This window comes from Arachis stenosperma, chromosome 2 (assembly GCF_014773155.1).
Source record: "Arachis stenosperma cultivar V10309 chromosome 2, arast.V10309.gnm1.PFL2, whole genome shotgun sequence".
Classification (NCBI taxonomy): Eukaryota; Viridiplantae; Streptophyta; class Magnoliopsida; order Fabales; family Fabaceae; genus Arachis; species Arachis stenosperma.
This window is the reverse complement of record NC_080378.1, coordinates 8269927-8294347: the sequence shown is the minus strand read 5'-3', so window position 1 is coordinate 8294347 and position 24421 is coordinate 8269927. Positions and strand designations below refer to the sequence as shown.

The window sequence follows — 24421 nt, the reverse complement described above, 5'->3', positions numbered from 1 at the left end:
TTTAAATTGAACATTAAATAGTTTATAGCATTTCTTCTTCTTTTAAAGGAACTTAATTTTTTTTCAGTAAATGCATGTATATATCAACATGAATGATGCCACATGACCTGATTATTATATTCCGCCAGTTGTTTAATTTAGTTTTGGCTGTAATATTATTATGAGTTTAACCATTCTTTTAATTCTAAAAAGTTTAAATTTTAAATTTTAAATCATATATTAATATTCCAAGTTTATTATTCTAAATCTTAATTTTTTTTCAAAAAATAAAGGTTAAAAATAATTTTATAATAAAAAGTTAGTTAATATTTAATTAAAATTATTTTCATGTGCATATTCTATTATTATTATTATATATTCCTTGTTCAAGTGACTGCAACCTTTCATTTCTTGCTTTCCAAACTAAGTTATGATAATCTAATGATAATAGAAGATAAATAAACTATATCATCCTGAAATCAAATAAAACAAAAAATGTAATAGTTTTAGTTCTTATTCTTATTTTTGGTACTTTCAAATAAATATGACCAAATTAATTAACTTAAAGTACAAAAAGCAATAATAAATTAAAACTAAAATTGAAAAAAGAAATTAAAAGTATAATTTCATGGTATTTAGAAAGGAAAGGACTATTACTATTTTCTTTCGTATTTACAAAACAAATTAATATTTACCACTAAAAATATTTAATATCTTTTAGGGAATGACTATGGTGTGGATATAAAAAATTATTTACAGTTGTGATGACATGCTTTAGAATATAGTTGTTAAAATTAGATCAAACCGACTGATTTGATCGACAAACTAACGAGACCAGACCTTAAATTGATTCGTTCTAATATTCAAAAAAATTTTAACATACCGGTAGTTGGTTTGAAGTAGCCGTCTGATAAGAGTGACTTTACGATTCGAGAGATAAACGAACTACTTGATTTTCATATTGATCCTTGAATCAAATGAAAAAAATAAATATAATAGTTTTAGTTCTTATTCTTATATCAAAATAAATTATTTAAAAAAATAATATCGTATAATATCAAAAATATTAATTGAAGTAAAAAATATAATATGATGTTAATAATTTCACTCTAAAATATATTTTTATTATAAAAGATCACTCAAAAATATTATCAACAAAGCAGTCTTTAAATGATTTAAAAATACAACAAAAACAATTCATAAATATTATATTTTTTTAAGTAATAAAAAAAATTTATATTTAGCAAATAGGTTATCTATTAAATATAAATTTTTTTGACAATATTTAAATAAATATTTTAGAAAATGTAAAAAAAATTCAAAGCTCTAAATTTTTTTACTTTTTAAAAAAATATAGTCATTCATAAAATTATCAAATTTTAATAATAAAAAATATTATTATTATATATTCCTTGTTCAAGTGACTGCAACCTTTCATTTCTTGCTTTCCAAACTAAGTTGGTGTATTACTATTTTGCATGGGTGTGGTAGCTAGAACTTCATGTTTGTTTCGTAAATAACTTCCTTATATACAACCTTTTGGACTTTGGTCAATATATTCCTTTTATCGATCACTACACATTATTCTCTCTATACTGAATCCGGAAAAATTTTCACCAGAATTTAAGTATCAACTATTTGGACCCACAATAGTATCTTATATTTAGGTGAGTAATCATACCATCAATCGTTCAAAATTTAAAAATAATAATTTATGTTACTTTTCAAGTGGTAATTTACATTATTATATATTCTTGGAAAAGTGTTTGTCTAAATTAAATTCTTAGATAACGTGGGATTTAGTTTGTTTCATGAGTTTGAGTTTGAATATGTATTTCTTAGAATTATATATTGCTGAAAATATTATACCCGCAAAAATTATTCTTACGTATTGAAAAGAGTTTGTTTATCTAACAAAAAAAAAAAAACATTCTAACTATATATAAATAATAATTCTAAAATATCCCTCACACATTTAATTAGGTAAATTACATTCTTTAAAGGACATACATATTATTATTATTTTTAAAATAAAGTGACGTACGCTTTTTCTTCGCTTTATATAAGATCCCTTCTTCCAAAGGAAATCTTCATCCATATACATTTGAGAGTTAGAGTTCATTCTTTGTCTCTACATACATCAGTTTATGCAATCTTCATCAAGATGAACATCATCATCACCAAGCTTCCTATCAACCCTCTTCTCCTTCTCAGGTTTTCTTCTTCTTCCATATTATTATATTCATTTTAATTAGTTTCCTTTGCATGACTTTATATATATATATATATATATATATATATATATATATATATATATATATATATATATATATATGTCTTTATATATATATACATAATTTAATTTTGATACACTGAGTTACACAATCATGTAATCATATCTATTTTTTAGGATGATTGTTCGGGTGTCAATAAAAAAAATATTTTTATTGATATAATAATATTAATTAGATGATTGAATACCCGTATAAAATTATTTTATATTGAGAGATTGAAAAAAATATTATGTATTCACAATGTTTAGATTAATTACATCTTTTCTATCTATAATTATATGTTATTTTTGTCACATTCTTAACCGAATGTTCACACAAAACGTTAAGTCTTTTGGATTAAATGGTTTTATGATGGTGGAAACTCAGATGCAGTCAACTTCACGTGAAGTTTATAATTGAGAGTCGTTAGATCTAACGACTTTCAGCTATCAACTTTATACACCTAAGTTTTCACCTTTCATGATACACATGTTCAAATCTTCTTCCTTTCTTTTTTGTCTGTATATATAACAAAAAAAAAATTGAAAATCTTGTTATAATGATGAAAAGAAATAATCAATGTAGCAGGAGGAAGAGATACTATGGAGTTGTAGCAAAAGATGTGGAGCTTCAAATGGGAGCAACAAGGATGGTGAGTGAGTCACAATCATCATCAGCCAAAAATGATAATAAAAATAAAGATGAAACTTTTTGGATGAGAGATCCAAAGAGTGGAAACTGGATTCCTGAGAATCACTTTGATGAACAAGTTGATGCTGCTGACCTCAGATCCAAGTTCCTTTCACAACAACAAAATCAACACTCAAACAATTTTTGATCATATTGGCTATATAATTTTAGAATACTTAAAAAGTGTTACTAAGATTAAGGTTATATTTATTTTTATATTTTTCAAATTAAGAAGTTTTTTTAAAATATTAAAAATATTATTTTAATTTTAACAAAATATTCTAAAGTTGTATAAGTACTGTAGTCATCATAATGATAATTACTATAACATGTACCAATATATATGGTGGAATAAAAACACTTATAATAAATTTCATCAGAAGTTATATTATATGTGTAAACCTTAGGTTGTTGCAACATTTCAAGTTATTGAGAATTAGAAACTACTTATCATTAATTAATTAATATGTATTTTATTTCTTGCTCACTCAAATTGATGTGTAATATATTTATTTTGATCTTTTTAATTATATATATGGACATAATATAGGTATCCATCCCAATATGTTAATTAAGATTAGGGAATAATTCTTTCATTGATCTAAACACATACTGGTGCATGCCAAAATATAAGATAAGATTCTACAATTCTACTAATACAAAATATAAATGAGTTTATTAATAAAAAGAGGAAAAGTATAAGGTACCAACATATTATCTGCCAACTTATTGTTAACAATGATTAATTATTATATTTTAAACACATATATAAAGAGACACATCCAAAAAATATATCTATAAAGACACTTCTATTAAACACAGCTATAAAAAAGATATTTTTATTAGACACATTCACAAAGACACTTCCATTAAACACACTTATAAATAAGAGTTGGCAGATGTTGGCATAAATGTTGTTGGTAACGTAACGGGATTGATAAAAAGAAGTATGTACAAAAATTAACTTTAAGATGATCTTTGTGTTTGTTGTTGTCGTTTGAATTTACTAATTTAGCCAATTGCCCTCATTCAATTTTCATTTTTACACTAATGAATAAGCATTTTTCATTCTTTATTAATTTATTTCCTTGTCTCTTGCATGATGTGACTCAACATTTGTGTTACATTTTCTTTTCACAATAATAAGGACGATCAAAATGACAACAATATCTTATGAAACTAGTTCTTATTGCACATATGAAGAAAAGATCATAATAATGGAGAATTGTGGGATCCACAGACTTATATATATAGAGGCCATGAGATCCAATTATATGGAATTATGATATCTTCTTAGATTCTGTAAAATTATATATGGCTTTCTCTTCGCATTGTGTAAATATAGAGTGAAAAGAAAAGAATGGATGGTGATGGCAAAAAGCCTAGCATGCTACCTATATATAAGAAAAAAAAAACACATTTTATGTAAAAGTAACACAATTGATGAATTGAAATTTTAAAACTAGTTTTATGATATCATCATGGTGATTAATCCAATTCAACGTAACGTTTTTTAAAATATCTTGAAATTTCACGTTAATGAAGAGACATAATATTAGTATTCATAAAAGGGGATTTTTTTTTCCCCAAAAGAAAAATAGTATTTAACTTTGAATTCTTTCAAGAGGTATTATTGTTATGTTGGTTACTAATTCGAAAAGTTAATACTTAATACTTATACAATAAAATAAAATAACAACTATAAATTATTATTTATTTTAAAATTCAAATTTAATTAATATAAATATAAAATTATGAATGTATATTATAAATAATTTAGTTATTTATTTATCAAAAATACTATGTGCACATAAAAATCAACTACTAAATTAATCATCATGTATTTTTATGTATAATACATGTGTAATTTAATTTATATTTTTAATGTATATTTTATATTAAAATATGTATTATATACTGGTAATTAATTTTAGTGTATATACCTAACATGATTGTTTGTCAACAAATTTAAAAAATAGAATAAATGACCATTTGTATCCATAAAAGATGAAAATACCGATATATGTATCCATATTAGATCGAAACTCGTGTGACAAAAGTATCTGTCTTTTAAGGGTTGGATTGGAGTGCCACGTAAGGTACTTTTGTCACGAAAGACATCTTGTGTGGGTACAAGTTTAGTTTCAATTTAATATAAGTACATCTTTCATGGATACAAATAGTCATTTATTATTTATTCTTAAAAGTATTCAAATTCAAATGATATATATATTAGCTTGAAAAAATAAATTCTTAAAAAGCACAAGCGAGTGATTGTATACTATATTACTATGTTCAAGTCTTCAACAACTTAGGCAGTTAGCAAGTTCTACGAGGATCAGTAAAATAGAAAATCTCCATAACACAACTATATAAAACAAAATTAATTCAATTTTAACCACCAAATACATGGTAATTATAATATATATAGTTATTTATGTATCTTTATCTATCAATTTAAGCTTTTAGAATAAGTGACTTTATGATATTATCAAAATTTCTATAACAGAAAAATATATAGTTCGATCATTGTTTATCCCAAAAGAAAGAATTTAAGAGGCTATGCAAAATCTACCAAAACACAATGGAAACACTATGATCCCCAATTTATATATTGAAGTTAGCAATGCAAGTAGTTGTTACAAAACTGTTATCATGATCAGATACAAATGATCTTGATTCTTGAAATGGGACCAACATGAACAAAATTGTACATGGATGGTGATGAGAGAGACTATAAGTATAGCTGGATAAGCTCATCACTAACAACAGATGGAGTAAGAACACCTAAATCTGTGAAGAGCAGAGTCAGATATTGAGGAGGAGTGTAATCCCTGGCAGAACATTCAACCTCTACCTTTGATGGAATTGGTACACCGAAGTCAACTGGGCGCAATGCAGGTGCCAAATCCTTTTGATCCAGCGGGTAAAGGCGAGCAAACTGCAGAGTATTAGGGAAATCAGTGAGTTAGTTAAGTAGTTAGATATCAGTTACTCTCATAGGCCTAAATAAGGCGTGTAATCACATGTATTACTCTGACTTAGTTGCAAAACGCAGCCTTAATGATTGTTTTTCTCACGGCAATGTTTGCTCATTTGACATTGTACTCAAGTCATATGGTGTTCTACCTACAAGCAATGTGGCATCAACATTTGTATCTGATCAATGCCCTAAAGATTCAGCTATGTTCTACCTTATTGTAGAAAAATCAAACACAATCCTCCTGGCTATGTAGAAATTTGCATTAAAGAACAAAGGTAGAATTTTCTTATTGATGTTAGATATGCACAAAAAGGTTGCAAGAATCCTAAAATCTAAACTAACAACTGAAATACTATAATAACTTTTGTATGGAGCAAGTGTACCTTGTAGCTTTCAGCTGCCACATAAACTGGCTTGCTCATGCTCTTTGCGACCATTGCAATTTGGTATGTGCCCATCATGTTGATTATACCGCCACTTTCGACAACTCCATCTGCCCCTACAAATACCATGTCCACCTCATCCATAGTATATGCCACCGCAGAGTCTATTACAAGTTTCACAGGAACATCCAGCTTGGCTAATTCATTGGACAACCGTAACCCTGTTCGGTCTGGTCTCCCCTCTGCAAATTTACATGAAAAAAAAAAAGAAATTTTGATGTCTTGACATGATTTACTAAAATTGAATACAACATCGATATGGACTTCATCCAAGAGATTGGAATGAGATAAATCCAGAAACTGAGGTGATGAACAAAGTTATAACGACCAAAAACTTGAGATTAATCCAAGGCATAAATATCTAACAGGAGAAGGATGGCACAAACCTGTGCACAAAACCCGAAACAATTTTTTATTTTGTGCTGCCAATTTCAGAACTTCCAAGACAACTCTGGAAAAACCATGAACCAAAATTGTACAACCATTGAATATAAAATCTTGACTCAGCATTGCAATGACTTTGCGAGCCTGCAAAACAAAGACAATATGGGAAACCAAGTATGTAACTGAGATCATGTTGTACTGGAGAACAACCAACTCATCAGTCATTTAAGTAGCATACCGTGTACGAGATTTCGCCAAACTTATCGGCACGTTCAATCAAGCGAGATTTAGCCGAATTGAAGTCTTCATATTCTAAAGCAGCAGTCCTAGTTACATACCGCATAAACAGATCACATGCTGCTGTCAATGATATAGAGGTTGTATCCCATGACTGCAAAACCTCATTGAAGATTTTAGTCAACAATTAACCAGCAAAACCAACAGTTCCGAAAATTCGAAAAAAGCCAGTCCCACTACCTCTTTTCTACTACTTAAAACTTACTTCAAATTCAGTTCAATTCAGGTTTTTCAACATAATCACATTCAGAAATGAACAACAAACCATGAGCAACCCCAAGAACCGTAATGTTAAATTGACCATGCATAGAATAAGTAAATTTCCAACAAGAACAAAACAAAACTAAAGTACAAGGTACCAAAACAAGTGATAACTATGCAGATAGCTAAAGGGTGCATTTGAAATTTTGAATAAGCTGAAAAAAAAAATAATTGTTTGTTTGTTTCAGTTGCAAAATAACTTTACAATCCAAAACTTCTTGAGATAGCTTAAAAATTTATTCATTATTTTGGGATTCCACATTTTTTTTTTCCTTCAGAAGAATGGAAAAACATTCTCAAAAGCAGAGAATAAAAAGAGAATAAAAAGGAGCTGAAAGAACAGAACTTAATAGCTTCAAAGCAAAACAAGTCCCTTTTTTTCACCACTAAACAGAAAATTCGTTACGAACCTTGAGCGAATCGGAAGCAGATTTGAGCTCGATCTCGAGTTGCATCATGGTGGTGGCCATGCTCGACCTTATGACTGCGGCGAGGGCGCGGATTGCGGCGACGGCCTCCGCCAGGTCGGGCTGTTTCCGCCACCGGTTGAATTCGTCGATGACCGAGAACGAGGGTTTCTGGTGGCTGGGATCGGAGAGAGTTGCGGCGGTTGGTGGCGGAGATGGTGGTGGTGGGGTGGTGGTGATGACGGAGGCGGACTGGGCCTGGGCGAGCCAGTCGTTGGTGACTGCACCGAAGTGCGCCATACGTGTTTGGTAGTACGCCGAAATCTTTGGGTCCGCCATTGGAACAAGCTGTGTCTCAATGCGACGTCGTTTGGTATTTCTGATTTTTGTGAGAAGATGAATTAGTGAAGGAAGTAGCACTGTACACTAACACTATGCAATAGTTTTGTTTTGTTTTATTTGTGGCAGTGTGGTGTGAATGATGGTGGGGTCATACTTCACTTCCTCTAGCCAAATTTTTTTTTCACCCTGCTTCCTAACTGAAGGATTAAGGATTAAGGATTGATAATTAATTTGTTAGGTATCTAAAATTTATTTAAGAATTTATTATTGATAAATAAATTGCTAAATATATAAAGTCAAATTTAAACTTTTGACATTTATTTAAATAAAATAAGTCAGTTAATTATTAGAGCAATTTAAATTAATTTTTTATTTTAGCCAATTTTGTTATTTATTCTATGCAGTTAAGACTTGAGAATGAGATAATGGACCCAAGGAAGTGTGATCCAAAGAAACATTGTTAAGGAAAAACAATAAGATAATGTTTTTTAGTCAATTTTCTACTCATTTAAGTAATGGGAGTGAAATTTAACTACTACTATAACTTTTTAAAAGGGTTAGTGAGCTAATCACTAAACTAATCCAATTTAATTTTATATTGTTATTCTTAAATCTTTAAGAATTATCTTTATAGGATGGATTAATCTTTCATTACGAAAAAGAACTAATTTATTTTATAGTAATTTTTTTGGGATGTAATTTTCTTATAATAAAATTTGTTTAAAATTTATTTGTTCAAATTAAAAATTTAATTGAAAACGACAAAGAGATTAATATGTTGAATGAAAGTAATTTTAAAAAATTTTGAATGAATAAAATTTTATTAGGGACTAAAGTGACTAATTTAATAGTTTTGGATTTGTAGAATTACTTAAAGGTAGAATTAACTCTGAAATTAGTTTAGTTAAAATTGATTATAATTTTTTATTAAAAAAATTTAACAAACTTTTACTTTTCCCAAAATCAATTCTAGAGGACACAATTAATTTTGAATAAACGTGATCATATATTTACCTCTAATTCTGTTAGGTAATGCAAACCAAATATTGTTCATCATATTGGCTAATTCATTATATTCATCACTGTTTAATATAGAGCTTAGTTACGTGGTAGTCTTTGTTTTACAGCCACACAAAACACAAGAATCCTCCAAATCCTAAAAAAGCATAGGAAACTAGGAAACATGAATAACTGTGATGAAAGGTAAACCTTGTATACAAAGAACAACTCTGTTCATTGAGAGATTACTACTACACAAAATTCAGCTCAGGAAATTAATTCCAACACATCTAAACTCACATGCACAGCTTAATTTTGTTACAAGTGATGATACAAAATGAGCAAAAGAATGTGTAAGCCAAACTGGCATTAAAAAAAAGTATAGAAAGAGATAAAATGTAAATGTAAATCTACTTCTCTCTGCCACAAAATGCTATGACTTGTGACATACCACTGCTGTGCAGGATAAATCACTGTCTATACTCCATAAATTCAACTCTTCAAGACATTTTTGAACAGATTCTAGTTCCATCACAGTTGACCAATGTACCAATTTTTTATCCTCAAAGGAAGATTTGCCAACTTTATCAGAACAAATCTTCATTCCAAAGGTAGTCTCATCAACTCTTCCAATCCTAGCACCACTCTCTTCCAATAATTTTTTTACCACATCTACAAACCTTATACCATCATCTTTTCTTGCCAATGAGTCTGCCATAGCTACAACCTTCGACACGAAGTCATTACTCCAAACTTTCTCACTTGAAGACGAGCTTTTAGCATAGAAGAAATCCAAGTTGTTTGCAACAAAGAAGTCCTTGTTGAGATCACTGGATTCGAACAAGAGGTTAGAATTGAGAAGCATGTTTCCATTGATCACCCATGTGTTATACCTATTTTGGATACACTTTCTAATTACATAAGCCTTTGCCAAAATCCTCTTGAGGGCATCAGAATTGGGACCTTTGGAAGTCGATTTATACACTCCAACACTACTTAGAAATTGGTCCATATCAACTACAGGATGCCCCCTCCTTGCAAGATCAAACAAGAAGTCAGATGGAGGGCCCATAAATATATAATTCCTGATATCTAGCCTCTCAAAGTGACATAATAAGTTTCTAGCTACTGCATCTGATACCCCAACAATATTAACTACGATGATACTATCTTGTTTCGATAGAGAGTGAAGCATAGATCCAAGTTCTTCCATGTTTGTCACCACCTTGCTGGGAAGTACTTCTTTGAAACAAAAATCGTACCATTTTAAACTGCTCAGAGGCTGCATTTCCAAAAGATTGAAGTCCAGAGATCTTTCCTCAATTAATTGAGAATCAGGTCCAGCACTTTTTCCATAGTTTACTCCTGCATCTCTGTGGGAAACACTTAATGCTCTCTCATGCAGAAAGTTCTGGTAGATATTAAAGTAACCGCGGGATTGAATAAATTTAATGAACCAAGGTGTCCAAATTTTCTCCCCCATCTTCTTATACCATCCTGTAGTCACCTACACAGAATTTTGCAACAAATATTATATGCTAAAATCAACAAATCTGAGAACTGGATAAGAGTGAAGAACACAAATTTTTTTCTTACAGTAAAAAGGAAATATTACCATTCCCTCAAGAAAGGGCCTAATTCCCTTTGCCTTGTTTCCATCGTACCACAACCTGAACTCTTTCCAAGGCTTTGGAAAGAGAATTTGACCCCAAGTCCCAACTAGTTGGTATAAAAATAGTCGTGTCTGGTCATCTAACTGTAATTTGTTTCCATGTTTACCTGCAGCCCCGAACCAATAATACCATCAGTACCCATATTAACATACACAAATAATGAAGCAGCAGAGAATAATTACTTAGGCAGCAGATAAAAGAAGAAAGTTACACCAAGTTGTCCAACAAAGTTCTTCCACCGTTCTCAACTTTGTAACATCCATTTTCATTTTCCAAATAATCATCACACACAAAGAAAAAGGTTCAACTCCATTCCATCAAAACTCAAAACACCAGTTTCTCACAGATCAAATTCTTATACTAAACATGATTGCCACCGGCACGGAATCCTAATGCCGGAAGTATCTCACTACTCAACTAGTGAAATTGCATGCATTCGCAGCTTCCATTCTCAATTTTCAAGCATCACCATCAGAATTGGAAAGTATTAAAAGACAACTTCAAAAATCAAATAAACAATCAGAAAATCAGATAAAGCATAGATGAAGATCTCTTCCATTTCTATGGTATCTACATGATTAAACCATATTCCTTCAATACATAAAACTTCACCTACTTGCCAAAACACACACAAAACAACATTTAAAATAAGTTTGCACAATTTTGAACAAAATCAATCAAATTAATTAATCGTTAGAAAAACAAATAAACAGAAAAAACATGGTACCTGGGACAAACCTTGCTCTTTGCAACGAAACACCATAGATGGAAGGGCTATAATTGGAGGCATTGTAATAGAAATTCATGATCACTCCTTTCACGAACTCGTAATAGAGTGAAGAAACCTCCAAATCATCCTCCACAATGAAGGCAAACTCGTCATCGTTGCTTGGCCACCACGCTTCCAGCCACTGCGCCTGCAAGCCAGCATTCAGGGTCCTGTAAAGCACAACTTTTTCCCCAAATTTCCAATCGAACGAATCGACGAACTCCAAAATCCGGTGTGATTCTCTAAGCTTCTCATCAATCTCCGATGATCCATTGGCGAAATGGTCAATGTAGATGTGGAGGTGGACGCGGTCGCCGAGGTAATCGGCGGAGGAGAGTGAGCGGAGGCAGCGGGAGAGGGAGTCGAGGCGATTAAAGGCGAGGACTTTGATGATGAAGGTGAAGTTAGGGTTAGGGTTTTTCCGAATTGGGTTTTGGAGGGTGAAATTGGGATTGAGTTCGGGGGCGGAAGGGGGTGGGAGTGAAGACTGGTGGAATGTGTAGAAGATGAAGGCGGTAACGGAGACTAAGATAAGTGGAAGGAAGTGTCTTTTCGGTCCCACCATTTGCGTTAGGGTTCGTTTGGGAGTGAAGAAGTTGCATCTGAGAGTGGCATTGGAAGGATTCTTTTGCCACTGCTGTTTATCTTCTTAATAGGCTGCCGTCAACTGTTCTTGGTAATCAGTCAGCATTTGAAAAAGTTTTTAATAAGAAACCTGATTACAAAATGCTAAAAATTTTTGGTTGTGCTTGCTTTCCATATCTCGGGTTCTATAATAAGCATAAATTAGAATATAGATAAGAAAAATGCTTATTCTTAGGATATGATAATTCACATCATGGTTTTAAATGTATGAACAAATCTGGAAGGCTCTATCTATCTAGACGTGTATTTGGATGAAAATGATTTTCCATTTACTAAAAATAAAAGAAACTTAAAGAAGAGGAAAGTAGAAAAGGAGAAAAAATCTTAGGTAATTTGTTTTGAGATGGAGATCCAGAGAATGAAATTTAGTATTATGTTTGTCAACTTAAAAATTGATACTAAAATTTTAATTTTTATCCCAAAAAATTTAGTTAGAGACGTTCATGGTCAGATGAAACCGAGTTTGTTCTGATCCAGACTCGTCCTAAATATATATTGAATCTATTTTTTATATCCTAATCCGGCTATAAGCCCGATGAAATCTAAATATTTTCGGATTACAATTATACTGGGTCCAAATGAAGTGAAAACCGGTCTTTAAAACTTTAATAATAATTTATAAATAAACTTATTTATAAAAAAAAAGAAACTTGTTATCGAGAAGTTAATATCTATATTTGAACTTAAATTTGTCCATAAATTATAATTTGTTGCTTCTTTGATCTATTTTCTAATTCAATATGTGTGATTAAAAATAAAACAATAAGTTTATAATTAATATAACATAATATTAAAATTAATTTAAAACATATATATCTTTTTTAGTTTCTTTAAAGTGCACATAGTCGGATGAAATCGAGTTCGTCTTGACCTGAATCCGATCAAAAATAATGATCGAGTTTATTTTTGAGATTCTTACCTGATTTTAAACCGGTAAAATCACATCAAATTAACCTCTAAATTGTTCGGGACTAGGCTAGGTCTTTGAGCCGGAGTGAACCAAACCATATTCGCCCCTAATTTTAGTGTTTCAATACCTCCAAAAAATAAGAATACAAAGGATTGAAATTTTTTTTAGACCAAAACTAAAACTTTAATAATATTTTATATCTAAAATATCTCTATTTCAATTAATTAATTCTAATTTTACTCTTATACAAATTAAATTAAAATTCCATTTTTATTTTAGTATCTATCTCCCATTTTACACCAAACACAATCGTAGCCTATCTGATTCGCCGTCGCCATGAGCAATGTTAATCCGAACCCGGAAAGGGTACTGGCAATCCCTGTGAAGAAGAGTGATCCGGTGGATCTGTACAGGCCGTTACGCCAGTTCGTAGCCACAAAATATTCAGAGAGCGATGCACAGAAAGTGGAAAGCGTTCTCGAAACCCTAAACAAATGCCGCAGGGACATGGTGGAGCGAGGGGACCTCTCCCTTCCTATGCAACGTGACTGCCTCATCCACTACTTCAAATGTCTCTGCATGGTTGAGCCACTCTTCACCGCTATCCCCTCCGACGCCGACTCCGAGTCCGACTCCGACCCGATCATCTTTGTCTGGTACGACGCCTTCAACCCTAAGCATGATAATGGTGTCTCCTTGCAGCGCAACAGCATCCAATTGGAGAAGGCTGCTGTTCTCTTCAACCTTGGCGCCATACACAGCCAGATTGGGGCCTCTTGCGACCGCACCACCGCCCTTGGCCGTCACCTTGCAATGGAAGCCTTCAATGCTTCCGCCAAATTCTTCTACAAACTCTGGCAGTATTTTTCCAAGGACGTCTCCGCCACTCTCGACTTGACTGTCCTCTTCGCCGAGAGTCTGCACTGGCTCTTGTCCGCTCAGGCTGAGGATCTCAAATTACAGCAACGACTCCACCACAACAACACAAATGACGACGCCAGTTCTAATCTCGAACAACACAATGTGCCCTTGCGTTTGAATATGTCAGTTTTCACTCTAGATTCATTTTACCTTTACTTTTTCATTTTAGATTTTCAATAGCATGATGATGATGATGATGATGTAGGTTTCTAAGCTTTATCGGGCGGCATGTGATCTGATACTATGTGATTCCGTTGCAACCGCACTTGTCGTCTCATTTGACGAAACCTGGATAACTCATCTTTCGCTGAAGGTGAAATTCTTTGAGGTGGAGCCTCGTCGGAGGCGATCATCCATCCTACCCAAATCCGAGCGACTCCCATTGTTCCAGTTTCGTCCTCTTGATGATAATGCAGAGTCTTATCACTGAAAAATTAGTTACAGGGATCTGCCACCAGTGGATACACAATCAACATTGAATCCCATACATTGACCTCTCCCTTTCCGAGTACAGCCCTTTCAAGATTATCGATGGTGGAAAGCTGGTGGCTTACCCATGGGACATGCCTCCTCCTTATCCAACAAATTTGTCAATCCTCTCATCTTCGTCTTCGTCACATGTTCTGGCATTCCCTTTGAAGAAGTGTGAGCCCTTGGATCTATACGAGTCCCTGCGCAATTATTTTGTCCTCAAATACTCTGAGAGCGTGGCTAAGAGAGTAGAAGGCCTTCTCCAAATGCTAAACAAATTGCGTGATGAGATGCAGCGTGATGACATCTCTCTACCCGTTCGCCGCGATTGCCTCATCCGCTATTTCAAATGCCTTTGCATGATTGAGAACTTGTTCCCCATGACTTCCTCACCCAATCCACCTATCTTTGTTTGGTACAATGCCTTCAACCCACAAGAAGACTCTTCTCAGCACAACATTCATTTGGAGAAGGCCTCTGTTCTCTTCAACCTTGGAGCCCTCTGCACCCACATTGCTCTCTCCTGCGATCCCACCACCTTCCAAGGCCATCGCATTGCCATCGACGCCTTAAATGATGCTTCATATTGGTTCTATATGCTAAATTCTGAGACTAAGAAGGCATCTGCCACTGTTGACTTGTCAATAAACTGCACCGATATGCTGTGCGAGATAATATCTGCCGAGATTGATGACTTGAAGTTCCATTCACCTCTTTCCCATTCTGATCGATCACCATTAGGTGGATTTGTTGTATGTATCATAATCTACCTTTTCAGTTGATCCTTTCTTTGCGTGTTTGATTGTTATGAATCTTGATTTGTTAAATTGTTTGACTGGGATGATGTAGGTTTCTCAGCTTTATCGGCAAGCTTATGATCTGTTGACATCGGGGCCTTTAGCTGAGAGTCTTGTTCAATCCTCGATACCTCAATATCTCGAGTCGAAGATGCAAACCCTCCATGTTAAAACTGCTTCTATTGATGTCACTGACCAATTTCTTTCAGGGTATTGTACGGCTCAATCCCTTCTTCAACAGGGATGTCAACCACTATGCTTGGACCTTCTCTCCGAGGCTGGCCCTGTCATGATTAAGGATGGAAATCTTGTGGCCAACCTTTGAGGCAGTAATGTTGCCATTGGAAGAGATGAGCTCCCAGGTGATCATACCACCACAATAACATTACCATAGAGATAAACAAAACGAGCTTTAGGATTTTTTTTCCTTTTTTAAGTTGGCTGTTGGAATTTTGTTCGTTGATGCTAGAGCTCTGTTTGTGAATATATCATCCTCGTAGTTTTGTTTGTTGATGTGTGAATATATTGGTACTTATTCTACACCAATTTGTATGCCTCTGATCTGGTAGCAATTGTTAGTGTTTTTTTTTTTTGCATATTGGTAGACACAATGTATGAAGTTTTGTGACATATGGTGCTAAGGAGAGTGATTTACTCTTTTCTTTATTTTACAGATAATCGATAGAGCAACTAATATGCATATGTTTTGCTAAATGTGAATGAAGTTGTTTTCTAAACAAAACTTGCTGTCAAACAGTGACAAGGTATAGCCTCTCACTCTTTCTCTAATTTACAACAACAACAACAACAAAGCCTTGTCCCACTAAGTGGGGTCGGCTACATGAATCAAACGACGCCATTGTGCTCTGTCATGTATCATGTCTACAGAGAGACCGTTTACATGTAGATCTCGTTTGACCACCTCACGGATGGTCTTCTTAGGTCTTCCTCTGCCTTTCGCTCTTTGTCCATCTTCCATCTCATCCACCTTCCTGACTGGATGTTCTATCGGTCTTCTTCCCACATGTCCAAACCACCTGAGACGCGATTCTTCCATCTTATCCACTCTTTCTCTAATTTATTTTCTATTTTTCCCTTTGGGAAATAGCAGATTAGGTATTTCCTTTACTGGAATGTAGAGGAAAGTATATCTTTGTGTGGTTATGTTCTTTCATTCTAACAAAGGTCCCTGTGTTCTTGTTCGATTGTTTGAGATCCATTAATTATTCCTGTTTAAAACCATTGCTTCTATTGTTACTCAAATCCTTCTAAATTTATTGTTTGTATTTACACAATTTTCCTAATGCGCTGCCGAGATGAGTTTTGCCTTCTTCATTGCAGTAGACCCTAGTTATGCTTTCTTCTCTTCTACCTCTTCAGTTTTGCTCAAATGTTTTGACAAATATAAATTGAATCTGTGTAATTTGATAAATTCTCAATGTGATTGCTCCTGGCCTGGAAGGACCCGTATATAGTTATTTAAAATTGGATAATTTAATATCACTTTTAATCGGGTTTGCCTCTTTGGCTCTTTTTCTTCCAATTTTCCAATTCTGATTTTGTTGACCCAATTTTGCAAAGCATCTGAGCATGTGGTTTACCTAACCTGGTTGGTATATATTCGATGTTTCAATTCTTGTGTGTATACTTTCTTATTTTATTTCAGCTTTATAGTCTCATTTTTAGATTGGCTAATCTACTCCTAACATATGATAGAGCACTTAGTTTTCACCTCTGTTATCCTATGCAATGCTCGCACCGCAAATTTTGTAGCTTGCTTTATTTTTTGTCTGAGGTGGGAGTTTCAGGATTCAGCATTTTAATGTGCTGGTAAAATGCTTGCAAGAATGATTAACTATCTAATTCACCAATTTTCCTCATCTCTAAGTTATTTTGAATTGTTGTTTACTCACTATTTTGATATGTTTTTTAGCACCTGACAAATTTTTATAGAATAATAAAGTTCTTAATCATCATTTTAGTGCAGGATTTTGGATTCTTTTTATTTTATTTGACTATGACTTTGCCATCTTCACAAACTAAAATGCTGAATAATCAATGATGGAGAGCCATAAACATGATAAGATCATGTTAAAAATGAGTATGAGCCAATCCAAACCCAATTGGCAGAATATATATGTTTTGACTTCCGAGAAATGAAGGAATGGTTGTTCATTTCTGGATATCTATATTCTGGTGTAAAATGGCATAGATATTTATGTTGCGGTTGCTTTTCATTTTGATTTCAATTGATTACAATGGAAAGCAACATAGGAACTATAAGAATTATAGATTTGAGTATGTCATATAACTCAAATAGGTTGGCTAGGAAAATTCCTAAACATCTAAATCACAGTGGCATATATTAAACTGAATTACTTAAAGTAACAAAAAAAAGCTAAGAAAAAGAGGGGGATACATGGCTAGTTATGACATTGATATTGATATATTGATATTAAGGGTTGAAACTGTTAATTATATATGAGTTTTACATGTTTTGTGTGGGGATTAGACTTGCCTTGGAGGGATTTCTGAGAAACATGACTCCACATTCTTCTTAGAGGTTCTTGTTCCTCCTCAATTCCAATGAAGAATTAAACACTTGTGTGGATTGTTCAACTTCAACTTTGACCCTTGTAGATGTAGTAGGAAGAGCATGTTGATGGTGACAACAATAATAAAAGTACAAGAACAAGAGAAGTTACTAGTACTATGATGAACAAAGGCTTCATAGTATTATAGTAGCAATAGAAGAGGATATTTGATTATTGATTCTTATGATTGTAGTTGAAGATGAATTGAATGTGGCATGCTGGCATTAAGTCTAGTATCTTCAAATGTTTTCTAAGTACAATTGTAAAAGTGGTGAAAAATCTAATTTGGGATATGGTGCGTATAGTTGTTAGATGGGATCGTGTGGCTATTATATAACCTTTGATTGAGTGACCTACTATGACATTTTTTGACCTTAGGATGGATTTGGTGAAAATGGAATGGTGACGGAAGCTAAGAAAAGGTCATGTGATTAGGCACGTGATGTTAACATATAAAATATACTATAAACTATGGATGTGTTGATAAAAATATCTCCACTTTTAATAATGACAAAAATATCATCAAAATATCATTAAACGTGATAAAAATAACAAAAGAAATATTTTTATAACTGACAAATAATTTTTGTATTTAGCAAATTGCATATATATTTAATCCAAAATTTTATACTAATATTTGAATAACATTTTAGAAAATGCATAACAAAATCTAGATAAAAAATTGATTTTTAGATTTTTTATTTTTTAAAATTAATTTGGTCATTGACAAAAAATTCGCCAACAAAATCTACTTAACATAAAATTATTAAATTTTTAGGATATAAATGTCTTATTTTTTTAATTATACTTGCAAAAAATCCAATTTTTAAAATATTTTTGAGTATATATTTAATATTGGTTATTTTTGTCATATTTTTGTTGTTAAAAAAGGGTTAAGTACGATTTTAGTATTTAAGGTTTAGGCTGAAAATTTTATTCGTCTCCAACAATTTTTTTTTGGCATTCAAATTCGTCTTTAAGATTTAACTTGATTTTAAAATTATATTTTCTATGATTATTGGATAAAAATATCCTTGCATAGAATCATACTTTCTTTCACTTTTTTTATAGATCATTTTTGCACCCTCAAATTTCAGACAATCTCAAATGAAAATAATTTTAGACAAGGACTGAACATCTATGCAATTAACAAGAAGAATCAGTAACAACAAAAATAACAACTAACTGAATAAGAAGAATCAACAACAAATAACAACAAGAAGAGGGTGACTCAAATCACCGCCGTGAGCACTGCTGGAGGCAACGCAACGAGAAGAGGATGGCTCAAACCACCGCCGCCAGTATATCTGCCTGCCCGCGTTGTTGCTGCCAATGTCTTTGCCTACCTACGTAGCTGCCACCCGCTTGTCTACTCGCATTTTTGCTCTCCTTTTTTGCCACATCTCTACTCGTCTCTTCGCTCCGTCTTTGCCCACCTTCTTCACCGTGATTGCTGCCCTCCCTCGTCCCTGGTTAAGACTTACTGCTAGAAAATTTGCGGTAAATAGGGAATATGAGGGATTGGGATGATAGGGAAAAAAATTGGAGAAGAAGGGTATTTTTGTTCAAAAGATTGATTTTAAAACCAAATTGGAGAGACAAATTCAAATGCAAAATAAGGTTGGGGATAAATAAAATTTTCGACCTAAATTTTAGAGACTAAAATCTTACTTAATTAGCCCCTAAAAAATTAAAGGATATTTTTGTCAGGTGTTAAAAAATCGGTGATGATTTTGGTAACCTTATACATATTTAAATTTAAGTTGTCAGTAAATTCTTTGGGAAGTAACATTCATTATAGTTTTTAAGGGTAAACTACTAAAATAGTATCTTCGTTGACAAAAATAATCCCAAAAGATACAAACGATAAATAAGCTTCTAAAAGATTTAAAAAGTGACAAAAATAACAAAAAAGTATTTTTTTATAAGTGAAAAAAAATATTTGTATTTAACAAATGATTTGTGCATTTAATATGAATTTTTGTAGTAATATTTAAATAATTATTTAAAAAGTGTACACAAAAAATGGGTGCAAAATTCGATTCTTGGCTTAGATTTTTTTATTTTTCAAAAAAATATCCATTATAATAATCCTTTTTAAAAAGATTCACCAGACATAAAATTACCAAATTTTAAAAATAAAAAAATTTTATTTTTTTAATAATATTTATAAAAAATTGCATCAAAATTTAATTTCTAAATCTTTTTTTAAAATATATATAGTTATTTTTGTCACGTTTTTAAAACTATTTCGATGTGTTACCTAAAAGCAGATGGTATATTAGGCATGAACATGAGGTCAAAACGCGATTGGATGAAGAATCCGATTTGTTTGCCAAGATAGAGGTTTCTCTGACGCTCGCCTGGACGGTAGTGAAAGGTAACTGCAAGAAACTTTAATACTCAAAGTAGCAAAAATTTAAGAGGCTTAGAGTAGAATTGCCTTAGCAAAAAAAAATCTGAGTATTGTGATATTTATAGAGTTTGTAGATAAGACTTGGTCATTCTTTTAGTTGTGATAACCAAAATAGTGAAAGGGCTCCAGGTTTGCTCCCTAAATTGAGTCTAATACGGGTTATGAAATCAGTATCTTAATTAGTCTAATCCATGTAGACAAAGCCACATAGATTGAGTTGATATTGTTGTATACATCTCGACGTACTCGCACTAGTTCGTTCTTGGTAATTCCTCTCCGAATACCTTGCCCATGTCCATGAGACGCGATAAATTTAGGTTTCTTTTATTTTTTTTGTTTTTATCAAAACATGAATTCATTCATTAAAAAGGAATTATAAAAAAGATAAGACGATTCAATAAAACTTTGTGTTAAATCTAAGAATGGCACACTATTATAATTTAATATTAATGATGAGCAATATTATATAGCATATATTATTATTTTTGTCAAATGCCAACAATAATTTGCATCTATATTTATAAATATTTTGTACATAATAAATATATAATTTGTACTTATATTTATCAAAGTTTTGCACACATAAATTAATACAATTTGTACCAAAATTTTTTAGAATTTGTACACATAAATTAATAAAATTTATTTATTAAAAATAATTTAATATTTATACTAACTAAATAATAATTAAAAATACTAAAAATTACTACAAGAATTTCACTATTAATGATATTAGTTCTTAGTGGTTGGAAGACTAATATAATATAATCACAAATGCCTCAATTTTGTTTTTTACTTTTTTATTATTTTATTTTTTCAACATAATATAATTAGAGATTGAAAGACTAACCATATTATCTTTTCATTTAGCAATGGTTTATTTGAAATCGTTGCTAAATTTCCACCACCATCTGCCAATTTTAATGTAGTAACAGTAATTATATGATATTAATGTGGGAGCCGTTCAAAAGTGAAACTGACATTGTACATCTAGTTTAGAAATCTCTTTATATATACATGAACTTTGCGTATTAATTTATATTTTTTTAACTAAATAATACGTCACTAAAATAATTAAATTTGTAATAGATAAATAATTAAATTTGTCTATACATATATTTTATGAAAAACTAAGTACTTATGTGACGACCAATTAAAACAATGAATTATAGTTCAAATAACATAATTTTCTCATACTCATTTAAGAAATCGCAGATTCGTGAGTTATTAACAGGTTTATATTTTCATCCCAAAATAGGTACAGATATATAGATATGTAATACAATTTGTGAATACAAAACAAAAGAGAAAACAAAACTGCTTTATCAAAAGGAAGTAGTTTCCTATATCCACCATCTGAATGAAGAGACTTGCATTGATAATAGCTAGTTGCAATGTTGGGCCCACAAGCCATTTTGATATTTGCATAGTGCTTCTTGAAATTGGTCTTTTTAGGATCAAAGATGCAAATCACTCTCTTGATTCCAAAGTACTTACATTTTGCAGTTAATGAGGCTGTAAGCTACAACAATCCCCATTATTAGAGAAATATCTACATTTGCCTCCACTACCATTGTAAATACATCTTCTCCTAAGTCAACTCCACATGGTGACTTCTTTCTTTTAAGCTGCTCATAGAAAAATACAAATTCATTTCTTAGAATATTACATTTTTTATTAACTAAAATAATAATGATAAACTTATGAGTAAATTATACTAGCCTTTTTTTTTTTGTAATTTGTGATATTTATTTATAAAAATATACATAATTTTGTATGATTTAGGGTATTATATGTAATATCACTTAACCTTAACAAATTTCAAACTCTATCTTATTGCTCTATTACTATTACTAACATATATAAAAGATAAAAGTAATAATATAACAAATCTTAATAAATCTCTTAAATACTAAACAAACTAAAAAATAGATACACCAACCCATTTTAGAAGCTTAAAAAACAATAAATTATTTATCCATTATTTAAACAAGAAGGAAGATTTGTTAGGAGTATAAATCATGATAAAGAAAAAAAAAACATCTTAGTTATGTATGTTATGTACCAAATCTTAATTTTTGCTAACAAGAAGGAGGTGTAAAATAATTTACCTCTGCAACTACTACACCAAATTCATCAGCAATTTTGCAAGCAGATTTGCCAGTGATACTTTCAATTTTAAGATTGCATGGTTGGTTTTTGTCCAATCCAATTTGTACTTCATATGTTGAACCCCCTCTTGAGATCTTATAAGTCTTACAAACCCTAAAGCATGGTCCTTTGTGGTCATTCCTTGTGGCCGGGGATCGATATCCCTCCCAAAACCTTGACAATTTGTATTGCTGCATACATAAAACGAGTCAGAAATCGAGTCAGACGTAATTGAATTTCTGTGTAAAATATATATTTTTTTTATACTACGAAAATTCGCGTACCTTTCGAGTTATAGTGAACAAACCATTGCCTTCTTGATCCATGAGATGAACTTCATGTTTATCTTTGCAATTATAATTATCAACTCGATAAACAATTTGTCCATTTGAATCAAAGACAGTGCAACCTTTTCCATTCAAAACAAGAGATTTCATCCATAAGGTGAAGGTTTCTTGCTTGGAAGTGAAGCTGCAATTAGGAGATAATAATTGTAGTGCTTGGGGATGAACTCTTCCCATGATTGGTTGGTTGGTTGTTGAAAATTTTATTTGAAGAAATTTTATTTATGCGCAATATTAGCAATTTCAAAGACCTACTTTATATACTAACTATCATGGGGTAATGAGAACCACAAGAAAATATTTAATCATATCATCATGATTAGTGGTTTAATTTAATTTTTTATTATTTGTGAAGCTACTATTGGTTTGAGATGTAAACAAAAGCACAAATAAACAATGCTCACACTTGATGTATAAAATACAACATTATGTCTATTGTTCTTTTGTCCTTCTTATTATTCTGTTGATTTCCTTGACCTATTCTTTGTAATTAATCAAAAAGTCCACAATTGCATCCGTAATCAATTTAGGGTTAATTCCACCAAACCATGCCATCAAAGGCTTCTAACCACAGTTGTTAAAATTGGATCGGACTGAATTAATACTGCAATTAACTCTAATAAAAATTTAATAATTGAGTCATTTATCTAAGAAAAATATTATTGTCTTTTAAATTTTCAGTTTTTAGTTCATTTTTTAATTTAAATAATATTATTTAATTAATTTAAATATTCATTTTTATAAGAAGTTATTTATTTTTTATAAAAAATTAGTTATTTTTTAATTTCTCTATCTTCTAAAGACTGAATAATGAACAATTTTTAAAAGATATCTAGTTGCACTGTCAGTCTAATTTAAATATGCAAGAGTCATTGAACCAAATATTTAAATTAAATTAAATTCAAAATCTCTTATTACATGTTTTTTGGTAATTATAGTCGTTAAAATCGAATCAAACTTATTAATTTAAATCAAAAGGTAGTAGCCACCATATTAAGCAGCTTATTGTGCTAGTAGCTAGAGTTGTGCACCAATGAAAATATACATATTGTAATTTGTAAGTCACAATAAGGTTTTTATATATTTATTCTTTTAATTAAATCTAGTTCAAAGGGTTCAACTAATCCAATATATATCATATAAATAGCAAAATTGATCAGTATAGTATGAGTTTAATAATGATACTTTTAACTGTGATTAAAAGATGGGATTAAGTTAGGTCTCCCCACTAGTTAGATGATAATAGAAATATATGTAAGTACCGTACCATTCTACTTTAATTTAATAATATTGCTAGAGTCATATATATTGCAATTTCATCTTTCTATAGGTGCATAATTTTAATATTTTTTTCCCCGAAGGTTCTGTCGGTTTCTATTTTATGTACATGATAATCATATATTCTAATTCCAATCCATGATTTAATTTATTGACCAAAACTTAATATATAGCCTGCCAATGACGTAGCATTGTGTTGTGATATGATTGTTTAATTAAATCTACGGTTGTGTGGACATTGGACGGTGTAATTATCTGCAGCCACTCACTTTGGATGTTTAGACATATTTTCAGCATTTTTTGCTTATTGCTTTTGTTGATGGCCCTTTGAATGTGACAAACATCATTATTGGCCCTTAAGACTTTGAGTCATAATTGTCTTATAATAACATAA

At 31.5% G+C, this 24421-nt stretch overlaps 5 protein-coding genes across 7 annotated transcripts; 2 read left to right on the top strand and 3 right to left on the bottom strand.

Annotated features, from left to right (window-relative positions):
- Positions 1-5525: 5525 nt before the first annotated feature.
- LOC130962192 (uncharacterized) lies at positions 5526-8147 on the bottom strand. The gene is made up of 5 exons (XM_057888322.1): positions 7721-8147; positions 6991-7143; positions 6755-6896; positions 6309-6550; positions 5526-5883 (listed from the first exon to the last, which is right to left on the bottom strand). The coding sequence occupies exons 1-5, from the start codon at positions 8054-8056 to the stop codon at positions 5677-5679; spliced, it is 1080 nt and encodes a 359-aa protein (XP_057744305.1). The 5' UTR covers positions 8057-8147; the 3' UTR covers positions 5526-5676.
- A 1094-nt stretch (positions 8148-9241) lies between these two features.
- LOC130962191 (uncharacterized) lies at positions 9242-12302 on the bottom strand. Its single transcript, XM_057888321.1, has 3 exons — positions 11459-12302; positions 10674-10837; positions 9242-10565 (listed from the first exon to the last, which is right to left on the bottom strand). The coding sequence occupies exons 1-3, from the start codon at positions 12063-12065 to the stop codon at positions 9492-9494; spliced, it is 1845 nt and encodes a 614-aa protein (XP_057744304.1). The 5' UTR covers positions 12066-12302; the 3' UTR covers positions 9242-9491.
- Positions 12303-13365: 1063 nt separating this feature from the next.
- LOC130962193 (vacuolar-sorting protein BRO1-like) lies at positions 13366-20550 on the top strand. Of its 3 annotated transcripts, none has more exons than XR_009079740.1 (5): positions 13366-14098; positions 14182-15199; positions 15297-15606; positions 15919-16008; positions 20112-20550. XR_009079740.1 is itself a non-coding variant. In XM_057888323.1 (4 exons), exons 2-3 carry the CDS (start codon positions 14540-14542, stop codon positions 15567-15569), a joined length of 933 nt encoding a protein of 310 aa, XP_057744306.1. In that variant the 5' UTR covers positions 13366-14098; positions 14182-14539; the 3' UTR covers positions 15570-15606; positions 15919-18398. The 3 variants fall into 3 exon arrangements, 1 of the variants encoding a protein (XP_057744306.1); XR_009079739.1 differs by lacking the exon at positions 20112-20550 and adding an exon at positions 17757-18398; XM_057888323.1 differs by lacking the exon at positions 20112-20550 and having other exon boundaries at positions 15919-18398.
- On the top strand, positions 13392-14406 carry LOC130962469 (vacuolar-sorting protein BRO1-like). Its single transcript, XM_057888675.1, has 2 exons — positions 13392-14078; positions 14182-14406. The coding sequence occupies exons 1-2, from the start codon at positions 13392-13394 to the stop codon at positions 14404-14406; spliced, it is 912 nt and encodes a 303-aa protein (XP_057744658.1).
- Positions 20551-21454: 904 nt separating the features above from the next.
- On the bottom strand, positions 21455-22984 carry LOC130962194 (protein LURP-one-related 11-like). The gene is made up of 3 exons (XM_057888324.1): positions 22690-22984; positions 22366-22596; positions 21455-21882 (listed from the first exon to the last, which is right to left on the bottom strand). The coding sequence occupies exons 1-3, from the start codon at positions 22924-22926 to the stop codon at positions 21748-21750; spliced, it is 603 nt and encodes a 200-aa protein (XP_057744307.1). The 5' UTR covers positions 22927-22984; the 3' UTR covers positions 21455-21747.
- Positions 22985-24421: the final 1437 nt, after the last annotated feature.